Source organism: Apis mellifera, linkage group LG11 (assembly GCF_003254395.2).
Source record: "Apis mellifera strain DH4 linkage group LG11, Amel_HAv3.1, whole genome shotgun sequence".
NCBI classification, from domain to species: Eukaryota; Metazoa; Arthropoda; class Insecta; order Hymenoptera; family Apidae; genus Apis; species Apis mellifera.
In genome coordinates this window covers 5035407-5049285 of record NC_037648.1, presented here as the reverse complement: position 1 = coordinate 5049285, position 13879 = coordinate 5035407, and the positions used below count along the sequence as shown (strand labels likewise).

Here is a 13879-nt window from a genome sequence, read left to right as displayed (position 1 = left end):
TCCTATTTTAAATGCATTATATTAATTAAAAAATTCAATTGGATTTTTTAATTTTGTTCTTTGAATTTTGTCTCAAATAAATAAATAAACTAGTCCAATTAATTGATAGCTTAAATAAATAAATGGAATTTTAATAATTACTTCATTTCATGGTTATCATTTATAAATAAAGAACATAAAATCAATATTTTTCTAGTCAATATACCAATCAAAGTTTGGATTATGAATATTTTAATAAAAAGTTTAGATGATATATCTATTTTTATATTTTGTCTATGATAAATTAAATGATACATATGTTAAATAATAAATATGTACTATTTCATGAAAATATGAAATATTTTAGATTTTTAACATTATAGTACAGAAGTAAAATATAATAAATAAGAAAAAAATAAAGAAAAAAATGTCATATAAATATAGATTCTGTAAAATTTAAATATAATATAATTCTTTATTAAAAAAGCACAATAAAACTATAAAATTTTTCAACCAATATACATAGAAAATATAAATTAATATGATAATAATAATTTCAAATATACTTTATATTATTTGAAATGTGTTATATGAGGAAAATTCTTGTATAGCATGATAACGAGAATTCATAGAACATAAAATATGTATCCCGTAACCGTGTTATATTATAAAACTATATACTATAAACTATATACTATAAAAATCATTAATATAAATGATGATCCATTCAAAATGAAGAAATTTTTTTAATCATCAAAGATTATATACATAGAATGCAAAAATTAATCTTACATCATAATCATATTTTCATTATTTTTAAATCGTGAATGTGAATATATCCGATGTTTTTCAATAAATAAGTTTTACAAAATATTTTTTAAATATTCACATAATTTTTTTAAATAAAAAATAAATCTATGTAAAATTTTTAATAACATATTTCAGAAATAATCTTCTTATATATATTAAATATTATAAATATATAAAATGAAAAATATAAAACATTGTTGTGATATATAATTTCTGAATAACATAAAAAGAAAATTTCTAATAAATTAAGATATAAGCATTAAGCTTTGATTTTATACACACGTGCACGTATTTCTTATTTTATTAATTAAAATGAAATATTTAAGAATTCGAATAAATATAAAAAATTGCAATTTTTTAAATAAATAAAGTTTGTAAATGAAAAATTTTTTGTTTTTTATGTTTATTTTATTTTATTTTTTTTTATAAAAAGATAATTTATAGATATATAATAATTTAAATTCCTTTTTAAAATTTTTACAAATTTTTTTTAATAAGAAAATACAAATATTCATATTTACAGAACTAATCCATAAAAAATAATTTGTTTATAAAATAAGTAGCTACTTCCAAACGTGATTTATATAAACAATTAATAATATGTTTATTGAAATTAAATTTATCAATTAATGAGAATTAATATATATATATATATTATTAAGTTTATCAATTATAATTAAAATAATTATAATGAATTTATAATTATAATTAAGTTTATCAATTAATGAGAATTAACATATATATATATATATATATATATATATATATTTGTAAAAATATTTGAATATTAACAAATCTTTTACATATATTAATCATAACGACATTTATATTTTTATTAATTATAGAAAAAATGAATTCAAACTTTCTTTTGATAGAATATTATTGTATTTTGTTAAATATGATTTATTTAACTAATATAATAAAATAATATTAAAAATTATATAAAATCACAAATATTTTTTCCATTGCAAAAATATTCAAAATACTAAAAATTTATAGTCATAGTAATTTATTATAATATTATTTTTATAAAAATTAAATATTTTAATATCAACTTATAATACAATTTTATAATACACTTTGGTAAAATGTAAAATTATATAAAATATTTTTTATTAATAATTATTATTTTTTATTAATAATTTATCCTATTATTTTATTTTTATTTTAGATCAATTTTTTATTTTTTTTTTTTAGTATATATTATGATTTTTTATCTATTTTATAATTCAATTATGTGAAAATATTCATGTAATTGCATAATATTCATTAATTTAATTAACAATTTAAATTTGTAATATTTATGAAAAACAATAAATACTTTAGAGAAAAATAAAATTTAATTCATTTTTTTTATAATTAATAAAAATATTAATTAAGTAATTAAAATTAAGCTTTGATGATTATATAAAATTATAATATACTATGATAATATTAAATTAATATAAAATATTTTATAATTTATGTTGTTTTATCATATCCATTTTACATTTCTCAATGTTTAACAATATTTTTTTAAAAAATAAAAATTTTTCCAAATTTAACAATAATTTAATATAAAAAGTTTATATTTTGGACTTTATATATAAAAATGATATTTTCTGTTAATATTAAATTACATCATTTTTATTTTGTATTTTTTAAATGATTTATTGGATATTTAATAAAAATTATATATTATAAAAAATTAATTTAATTTATATACATATTAGAAATAATACTTAAACAAAATTTTCAAAAAAATCAATTCAAAAACTTATTTCAAAAATTTAACATAAATTCATTATTAATTTGAAATTATAATTAAAATTTATAAAAATGCAAATAAAATAAAATTATTTTCATTAAATTAAAACTCTTAAAATTATACTATATTTAATTGATTATATTCCATGATATAAATTAATTGAATTTTTATATAAATATTCAAATATAAATCAAATAAGAATTTTTTTATTTATGTAAGCAAAAGTTTAAATACTGAATTTTTTTAATAATTGAAAATTTAAATTTGTAAAGAAGCATTTACAATTATCAATTATTTATCTAAATATTGATTTAAAATGAAAAATCGAACAATAATTTTTGTATTTTATTATTTTTTCTTTATAATATCTCTGCAAATTATTATTATAATATTTTATATTTAATATTTAAATTAATATTTAAATATTAAAATATATATAATATATATATATATATATATATATATATATATATTATATATATTATATAATATTTATATTAATATTTAAATATTTAAATTTAATGTTTAAATATAAGCGACATTTCTGATAATGTCAAATTTAAAAATTATAATCTAAGAAGTATGTGAAATTATAATAAATCCAAATATTAAATTTTAAAATATAAGGGATGCAATAAGTTCTGTATTCCTGTTATTTATATTTCGATATAAGTGCGAAAACATGAATATTATTGATAATTAATTATTAACTCATTCATATTTTGACATTATAGAGTAACTATTCAAAATAAAAACTAATCACTATGCCAATTATTTATTGAGTGATCTAAAAATTTAAATAAATGAATAAACTGAAGTTAACTAACATTTTAGTTAGAAAAAAATATAAAGATTATAAAATTAATAATTTCTATGATTTATAAAAAATATATGTATGTGCTTCATAAAGAAATTTAAATGTTATAATCATTAAATTTAAATTTAATGATTAATAAATAATCTGAAAATTCCTCATTTCTCTATATTTCTTTATATTATGGCTTGCATCTACTATCGCTTTAAAACAGTGCTATCAACATCTCAATTTTAAGAATAGAAAAAATTATACATTTATTTAATTATTACATATGTATACAGAAAAAAAAGTATAAATATAAAATAAAATTTTATATTATAATTATATTACAATATATTCTAATTATATAATTATATGTTTAAAATGAAAATGTAATAAAAAATATTAATAATAGAAATTAAATTTTATTTTAAAATATCTAAAATTTTAAATTATTGTTATATAGATTTATATAGATTTCTTATAAATTTTAATATGTAAAATCAAATAATAACTTGGAATGAATTCATTAAAAACTTACGTGTATATAAATTTTCTTGTTTTAATATTTCTTATGTAACATTATATGAGATTTGTATTCAATTTGATTGAATAAAACATTCGTATATTATTTAAATTATCTTTTGGTTAAACAATTGGTTAAACAATTTGGTTAAATAATCCTAAATTGCAAATTGGGAAATTTTGCCTTAAAAATAGTTTAAATATGCATGTAATTTTTGAATATTTAAATTTAATGTGGACAAATAAAATCAATATTTTTAATAACTCATCAAAATCTTGAAGAAAAAATAAGAAAAAATCCAAAATCTATAATGCTTCGAATTAAAATTCAATTAATATAAAAAATCGAGAAGCTAAACATTATAGTAATTAGATATATTGAATAATTAAATTTATAACAGATTATCATTTATATGAATAGATAAAAATCTTTTGTAAGCAATTATACAAGATTAAAAAAAGATAAAAAAATATCGGTAAGAAGAAAGCACCTACACTGCCTAAAACGCGAAAGATGTGTTGATGCTGATAGCATGCCACACAGCTTCTACAACTTACGTTGTTATGTGGTCACAAGAAGAGCCAGTTACAAAGACAAAACCAGACGTCGTTCTTGATTACAACATTCACAAAGTAGGGATGAACAGATCAGATCAGGTGACTGCTTATTATCCTGAAATAGTGGAAAATATTTTTCTTTCACCTATTTATAATTAGCACTATAAACATTGCATTATATCGAGAAACTAGGGATATCGATGAAAAAAAGAATGGACTCATATAATTAAAGTGGGGAGTGGCTTCGAATAAAGATAAGACCTTAATCCTTTCATTTGAAACGTACATAAACTTTTAGAAAATAAAATAAAATGATTTTTATTCTTATATGTGTATATATTACACACACATACACCGCGCGCGCGCGTATGCACACACACACACCGTTTGATATTAATCCGAACTGTGAAGTGATCCATAATCCAATTGATTAACATTTATTTATGTTTTTTTACTTAATTAATATTATTATCAATCAGTAAATTAATAAAGTCATTTGACAGTTGAAGAAATTATCGAAATACCTATTCATCAAAAGATTTCAAGATTGTACATATCGAAAGACTTAAGAATGTACACAAATCGAAGAATAGATACATTTCGAAGATAACTATCAATTTGAAAAGAATTCAAACCCAACTTTTATAATGAGCATAAACATCAATAAAAGCTCAAAATGAAAGCTATCCTGAGAAATTGACTATTAATGCATTTCTGCAAATCTTTATACTATTTGATTATATACCTATTTGATTGTTTTGAAGAGTCAAATACATAATAACTATATCTGAATAAATTAGAATATATTTTCTTTCAATATGCATAATTTTAAGAAAGATATTTTCTTATATATCTAAATAAATAAAACATTTCTATTTATTTATAATGTTAGAATATCTACTAAGAACGTGAAATATCAGAAAAATATTACGAAAATATAATACATATATATTACTTGATACACTATTATATATTGATGCAATATTAATATTATATTTTATATATATTCTTATATTATATTATATATATAAATTATATATATTAATATTTTTTGAAGCATCAATTCTAGAAGTCACACTAAATATGAAATTTGGTATACAAAAATATTGATCAAGTTTTATTTATTAATTTAAGTTATTATAAATAATTTAAGTTTATATTAAATAAAAGAAGGCGGGAATAATATACAACAGCAATGCAATGAAGACAGAGAAATCTCGATCTTTCCTGTTTCACTTCAATTAATGTAAATTTCAATCTCTTTATACCAAATAACATCAGTTTTGTAACATTACTTTTTTGATAGTTTCAATATCTTAAATATTCGTTGCAAATTAAAGAAAACATTTTTTATATTAATATCTAATATATACACACACACACGCACGTATGCACGCACGCACACGCACACACTATACTATATCTTTCATCCATAAATCAATCTTAAGACATTTATTTGACCTACATAGCATTTATATGATTTACATATTTTCTTGTAATTATATTTTATTATATTTTATTATAATTCTATAATATTATTTAGCTCTATAATAATATATTAGCTCTATAAATATCAGATAAATATAAATAAATATAAATTAATATATGGCTGATATAATAAAAATCACAATATTTGAAAAAGAATTAATAATGCAATAATAAAAATAAAGAAAAGTTTTTTATATGAATATAAAACACAATACATTACAAGTTGGTTCAAATCGAATTTTATAAAAAATATACTATATAATATATAATATAATAATATTATTAATAATTCAAATATTATATTTTTAATAATTCAAATATTATACCAGTTCAAATAACCAGTAAATCTAACATAACAATAAGACAAGGCAGTAAACAAAAATCTAAAATATTTATTTATTGTGGTTGTAACTATTAATTGTCAATCTAATATTATTTTTCGATCTTCAGATACTATTATTTCATGATTCTAATAGCTTTTAAAATTAGCTTTTAAATAACATTTTTAAAATTGAATCAAACGATTTGAATTTTTGATTGTACTTCCAATCGATGAAATTTTAGAGATGGAAAATACAGAAGAGTAGTTTATAAATCTAAAATTTTTATTTCGAATATTTTTTAGTTATATTACTAAAAAAAAAAAAAAAAAAAAAAAAACTGGATATAATTGAATTTTGTCTGCAATTGAATTCAGAATTAAATACAATTACAAAATTAATTACAATTATTAAAACTTAATTATTAATACAATCATTTTCATCACTTAATAAATTGTTATCAATTCATTATTTGGTCACCGATTGAAATTTAAAGAAAGAGAAACTGAGCCCAAGATCTAAAATTTTCAGTTACTTATTAATTTTTTAATTAAATATTAAATAGATGAAATATTGGTAAAAAATTTTTAATATTATACATTGTAAATTAAAAACTGTATATATAGACATTATTAAACTGATTATTGAATACATTATTGAATACTGTTTATCCAGATGTTACTAATACAACATCGTAAAAATCATTATAAGCTAATGTAGATAACGGCTTTAATATCTATGGATATCTTAATCTATCAGTTTTAATTCCGTTTTAATTTCTTTAATATATTATCTGCAATTTACAAAAAATCTTATCACTCGTTCTCAAGAAATTAAATCTCAAGATTTAACTTACAATAACAAATACAATATCAAATACAAGAAGAAATAGAAAAAAATCAATTTAATAAACAAAATAAGAACTGCTGTTATTTTAGAATAGAAACACTCACATAATAGACATTAAAAGCTTCATTATGAGCTTTATTATTTTCTTTATTATTCTAATCAATTAAAATTTTTTCATGAGTCTATCTAAAACATGCAAATATAACTAGCAAATATAATCTTGCAAAAATATAAAATTTTGTTCTATTCATGCATCGATCACGTGCATTTGTTTATGTCTATTTTCTCATCTTGTTGATCAATCATAATTATATAAAAAATATAATAACATAATCATGAAAAAATAAAAGATCTATTTTGTCTTATAATTCTCAATGAAACAAATAATAAACACTTAATCAAAATGCTTAAAAATATTTTAATTCTAAAATTAATTCTATAAAACATTTCTGAATCATTTCTAATGAAAAATTTTATGAAAAACATTTATAGAAGTATATGATAATATTACAAGTTTCTTCGCATATCTATAATTATAAATGTAATAGACAAGTAAAAGAATTTATCTTTGTAGAAGCATTTAAAATCTTTATCTTATTCATTAATAATAGTTATATGATAATGAATACATATAACATAAAGCATGAAATGTAAAAAGAATATTTGAAAATATATAATTGTAAGCATAAAATGCATAAATATAATCTGTCGATATTAATCTTGTGTGTATATATATTTAACATATATAAACATAAAGGTTATATTGAATACTTTTACAAATACAAAACAAATTTTAGTATTTCAAAAATTATTTTAGTTATTTAAACAATCATTTTAATATCTGACAAATTATATACATTTATTTAAAACGTTTTTTTATTTTTTTTTATTTTTTTTGTTATTTTATAAACATAAGGATAATCTTTAAATGCAAACATAAAAGCAAAACATATTTTAATTTTTAATATTTTTTTTCATATATATTTTTTATACAAAACTTAAATAAACATAATTAGAAATTGCACTGTTATATATTATTATATATTATATATATAATTATATATTATAATATTTATTTCTATTTACTTAACTTAGATTAATTTATTTGCACTGAATTTGTGACAGAATCAGCTTTTTTATTTCATTCATTTGTTGTGAATAAATGTTTGATGAAATAATTTATCATGAAAATATATAGTTATAATTATTTTACATTTTAATAAAAACTATTCTAAATAATAGAAGGATTACAATTTAAATTAAAATTCTCAAATAAATATAATATTTCTTTTTAAAAATATATTTATATAAAGAAAAAAATTCGATTATTAAAAATATTTACTTCTAAAGTGAAAACTCTTATATAACTAATACTAATAACTCTTATTAACTTTTACATAAATACATTTAAATAATTACATTTAAATAATTAGATTATCTTTTACATAATTTTTACGATAAATTAATTATCTTTTATTGAAATACTAGATATTTCAAAAAATTCATAAATAATAATAATTATTTTACATATAATTTTTATTGAAATAATTAATTTTAAATTGAAATAATTAATTTGTTTTATTTAAAATATTATTACATTATACATTATCATGTGATGTGTAATGAATTAATATATTAATATAATAATATAATATATTAATATAATGAATTAATAATAAACAAATAATGATTTAAATGATTAAAAAAAATTATTTTAATAAAATATATTATAAATAAAATGTTTTTTTTAATAATTTCATTTTTTTAATTTCTCTATCATATTACACAATTTATTACGATGTTATATTTTCTTCAAAAATATCAAATAAATATAATATATCAAAATATATCAAATATAATTGAAATGTTAGTTTACAACTATGTATAGATTTTTGTTTTAAATATTTCTATCTATTGAGAAATTTTTTCTATATTCAATTGCGATAAAAAAACTAAAAAAAAAAAAAACAAGAAAAATATATGATACCTATAAAAATTCATTTTTATTTTGAATAAAAAAACAAAGTATAAAGACATAATATGTTCTGATTCATATCTTTACAATTAATAAATAATGTAAATAAAAACAATGAAGCAATTGATGCAATGAAAAATTTACATATTATATATATTATAAAAATTTATTATTATAAATATATTATATTATTTATTATTATAAAAATTTACATACAAAAATTTTAATATGTATTTCAAAAATATTTAATCTTTCCAATAATTATTTATAAAAATATGTTTATAAGATATATTTGTAAAAATATATCTTATTATTATGATTTTAAATATTATATACATATTATATTAACATTTTATTATATTTTTCTGTAAATAACACAACGTAAAAGAAAATTAAAATGTGATAAAATATTTTAAAAAATTAACATTCCTAATCATTGATATTGTTCAAAAATCAAATATGATTTTCTTAAAATTTTTTAATAAAAATTTTTAAATATTAAAATATTAAAATTAATTGAAATAACGAAAAAAAAAAGTTAAAAAACCAAAAAATTTTAAACAATTTTTACATAAAATAATCCATTTAATTACCATTAAATTTTTAATAATCTTATCATTAATAATCTTAGCTAGAATTGAATAATTTTATTTATGTTCACACGTTTCTTTTTGACATTCAAAAAATGACGTTCGTTAATATGAATGAAAAAGTAAAATAAACGTCCATATATATATATTTTTTTCTTTGCTTTCTTTTCTTTCATGTACATATGTAAGTATATATTGCATTCATCCTTTCTACTATGTTTTTCTACTCTTTTTTTCCTTAATTTCATTTTTTTAATCATCTTTCATCTTTCTTTCCAATTTCTTAATTTTTTTATCGAATAATAGTTTATAAACTTTTATAAACAATATAAAAAATTTATTATAGATAATATTATAAGCAATACAAATTATATACATAATAAATCAATAAAAATGTTTTACATAATTGCATAATCAAAGAAATTATATGTTTAAGTTATTTTTTTGATACATATTTTTATTAAAAAAGAAAGTAGAAAGAAAATCAAAAAGAAAATATATAAAAAATGATTAATAATTAAACAAACTAACATTCTTATTTTTTCCATTTATTTAAAACTTGAAATTCTATAATAAAGTTCTATAATTTTAAAATAACATCTTGTAATATTTGTCTGAAATAATAAAATATTGCATTACATATATAATATAATTATATATTTAATATATATAATATAATATAATTAATTATTAGATATATAATATAATTGATATAATTAATCTCTAAAAAAAATTATGTATAATTATCTTCTTATTCGTCTCTATTTCTTATTTTGATTTAAAATATAAATATTTTTTTCATTTAATATTAATATAATTATAATAATAAAAAAAAATAGCAGAATAAAATTTAAAGAATATATCAATATGCATGATGCATTGATATATAATGTCTAAATTAAACATTAGTTTAATCATACAAGAAAAGTAAGATAAATATAATATAAAGCAATAAAAAATTATTTGCATGAATTTCATAATAGCAATTAATCATATTTTTTTTTATATATTAAATTCGATATTAAATTTTTACAAAGATTTATTAAAATATTTTTAAAAAAGATCATAAAATTCACTTGAATCTAAAATATTATAAAGTTTGAAACTTTGAAATGTTTATTTTTTTTCTAAGCAATATTCTAAGAATATAATATTATTATAAAAATATATGTTCAAACAAAAGTTTCAAATAAATTTTAAATAGAATTTTTCAAAGTCAATAATTCATGATCATTGCTATTATCATCATTTATCTTTTTGACGTATAAAAAATTAAATTTTTAAATTTTATATATATCTCTATATAAATTATTGCATTAAATTGATTGTATGAATCAATGAATCTAATTTAATTAAATTTATTATTGATTATATAAAAATAAATTTATATTATTATAATATTATTATAGTTAAAAAGTAGAAATTTTTTTAATTTTAAAGATTTTCAATATTACGAATATCTTTATTCTAAAATGTTTTTCTAAAATAAAAATAATACTTTTGTGAGTTTTGTGTATAAAATTAAAATGTATCTATAAAAATATTTAAGAGCATATTAATGTTTAAGTATATGTAATATAAAATAATAATATAAATAAAAAAATTTTTTAAATAATAAAAATGAATAGAATCAACGTAGATTTTAAAAAAATTAAAATGAAATTGTTTTATATCAGATGCAAACTTTTATAAGCTCTTTATTATATTTGTAAATATTATATATTAGATTTTTATATTTATTATATTATAAATATCATATATTAGATTTTATACTATATACTTATTATATTATAAATGATAACAAAATAGTTATATTTTATTATATAAAATAAATTAATAAATTAATCTATATTAATTTTTGTAACCATATAATATAAACATTAGGAAAATTGTAATTTTAGATATCAAATATTAAAGAATTATTTTTATATTTTTCTTGTTCGATTAATTTGATTTATTCCAGAAATTAATCTTCCATTTTAATTAATATTTTTTACTGTAAATAAAAAATTATTCAAGTAGCTTTTTTTCTATTTAACAGAAAAGAAAAAATTCAAACACGTTTGCTAGATACAAGTAATTTAACTTTCTAGCTTTACTATTTTCTATGTCAATTCTGTAATATAAAAATATTACATTTATGTTCAACAATATATATTATTTCATGTATAATATTATTTTATCTATTAAATGTTTATATATATATATATATATATATATATATATATATATATACACAAGTATGATTCAATTCTAATATTATCAAATTAAATCATTAAATAAAAAATTTATAAATTAATTATAAATTTTTTTATTTTTCATATAATATTCTAAGAATGATAAAATCAACGAATAATGAATCGAATAACTGCAAAAAAAACATCAAATATAAACAATTATGTTTATTTTATTTAAATTTAACCAGAAATATAAAATGATTTTTGAAGAAATTAAATACACTTTAACTATTACTTTAAAAAATATAAAAATATATAATAGAATATGTTTTGCAGAAATCAATGTTCGAATATAAAAAATTGTTATTAAATATAATATATAATAAAAATAAACTATTAATACGATTTAAATAATAAATATCAAATAATTCGCAAAAAATTCACAAAATCAGCGCATGCGCAATATTGTAGAAAAGTTGAAAATCACTCTAATAAATATTCTTTCTATTAAAGAATTTTTTATAGAAGCTTTTGATTACAAAATACAATCAATGATCTTTAAAAAAAATATATCTATTTATTGATAAATTGTTAAAAATATTTAAAATGGCTAAGAATACATTTGGCTTACCGCTAATACGCCTCATGGCAGCTCACGACACGGCTCGTATCCAAAAACCGACGAGCTGGTCAATCCAGTAAGATATGTAAATCTTCTCGTTCGCTATAAACACCATACCACATGTACAAACACCGATCATCACCTACGCCATGCACACATCGATTCTGGAACATGAAGTTCCCGCGCCATTGCTCACTGATGAGGCTTTTCTCGAACAAAGAAGATAACCTGGCCTTTCGATACGTCTTTTACCTGTTACGTTAATACGAAAAAGTAAAAAGTTACTTCAAAAGAGAATGACATACTGTTAATTGTGATTACAAAGTTCTTTATCTACTTATACAATAAGTACACTGAGAACGCGATAATTTTAAACGTACTTGAACGAAACGAGGAACGACGACCAAACAGGGTATAAACTACACCATCACGATTTCTCACGTAGCACTGTATTGTAGTATCCAATGCCACCGCTAGAGCGCTCAAGTAACCAGTGATAAATCTCCTCCTTGTATGGATTTAGGTCTTGCAGTTGAAAGCTTTTTAAATTCATTATTCTATTTCTCTACCATTTGGTTTATTTCTATTAAATTTAACATTAAAAATATTAAACTTTAAATCATATTAAAAAATTTTTAAATATAACGAATAAAATATAATATTTATTTTATATATTTGAAATACAAAAACTTTAATTATAATTAAATATTTAATTATAATTAGTTTGTTATTAGTTCTATATATATATATTTATTTAGTTATTTTTTAATTAAATTATATGATATATACTATTTTAAATAAATTTTATATTATTATATTCATTATTTTAAATTATTTTAAATTATTAATTTAACTTAAATAAAATTTAAAATATATCTATTGTTATTATCATCATTGATAATATTAATAAAAATAATTTTAAGAAATGAACAAAATTTTTAAGTTTAAATTAAAATAAAAACAAAGTCTTAGTTGATTAATTAATTTTAAAAAATTTATTTTATTATTAATTGTATATAAAATATATAATGTTAAAACACATAATATATAAAATATATAAATCAAAATAAATGAACCTGAATGCACACTTATATAATTTCAGAAATATTTGATTATAATTTATTTTTCAAATTTTATTTGGAGGATTTATCATTTTTATTATTATTTTTATTTATTCATAAAAATTAATGAAATAAATTAATAAACTTTTAGCATACAAGCATATTTTTAGCATAAACTATAAAAAATAAAAAAATATATAAATTAAATTAAATTATCATTCATCAAGAATTAAAATTATTAAAATTAAAAAATAAACATTAAATATTAAATAGATACTAAAATTTAAAATTAAATTAATAAAAAATTATATACATATTTTTTTAAGTTTAAATTATATATATATATATTTTTTTTTAATTTTTCTATTAGGTAAATTTTTAT

General features: G+C 16.4%; 1 protein-coding gene across 3 annotated transcripts in view; it reads right to left on the bottom strand.

Annotated features, from left to right (window-relative positions):
- LOC726770 (caskin-1-like) overlaps nt 1-12932 on the bottom strand; it is a 97899-nt gene extending 84967 nt beyond the window's left edge. Inside the window, exons 1-3 of one of the 3 annotated variants that reach the window (XM_026443563.1) lie at nt 12817-12932; nt 12446-12688; nt 4416-4530 (exon numbers count right to left, since the gene is read on the bottom strand). Coding sequence is in view for 2 of the 3 variants with exons in the window: in XM_026443562.1 (XP_026299347.1) it covers nt 12446-12461 (16 nt within the window). In the remaining variant the exon portion in view is untranslated. Of the gene's footprint in view, nt 1-4415; nt 4531-12445 lie in introns of all 3 variants that reach the window. The other 2 variants (XM_026443562.1, NM_001242523.1) reach the window with 2 other exon arrangements.
- Between the last annotated feature and the right edge of the window lie 947 nt (nt 12933-13879).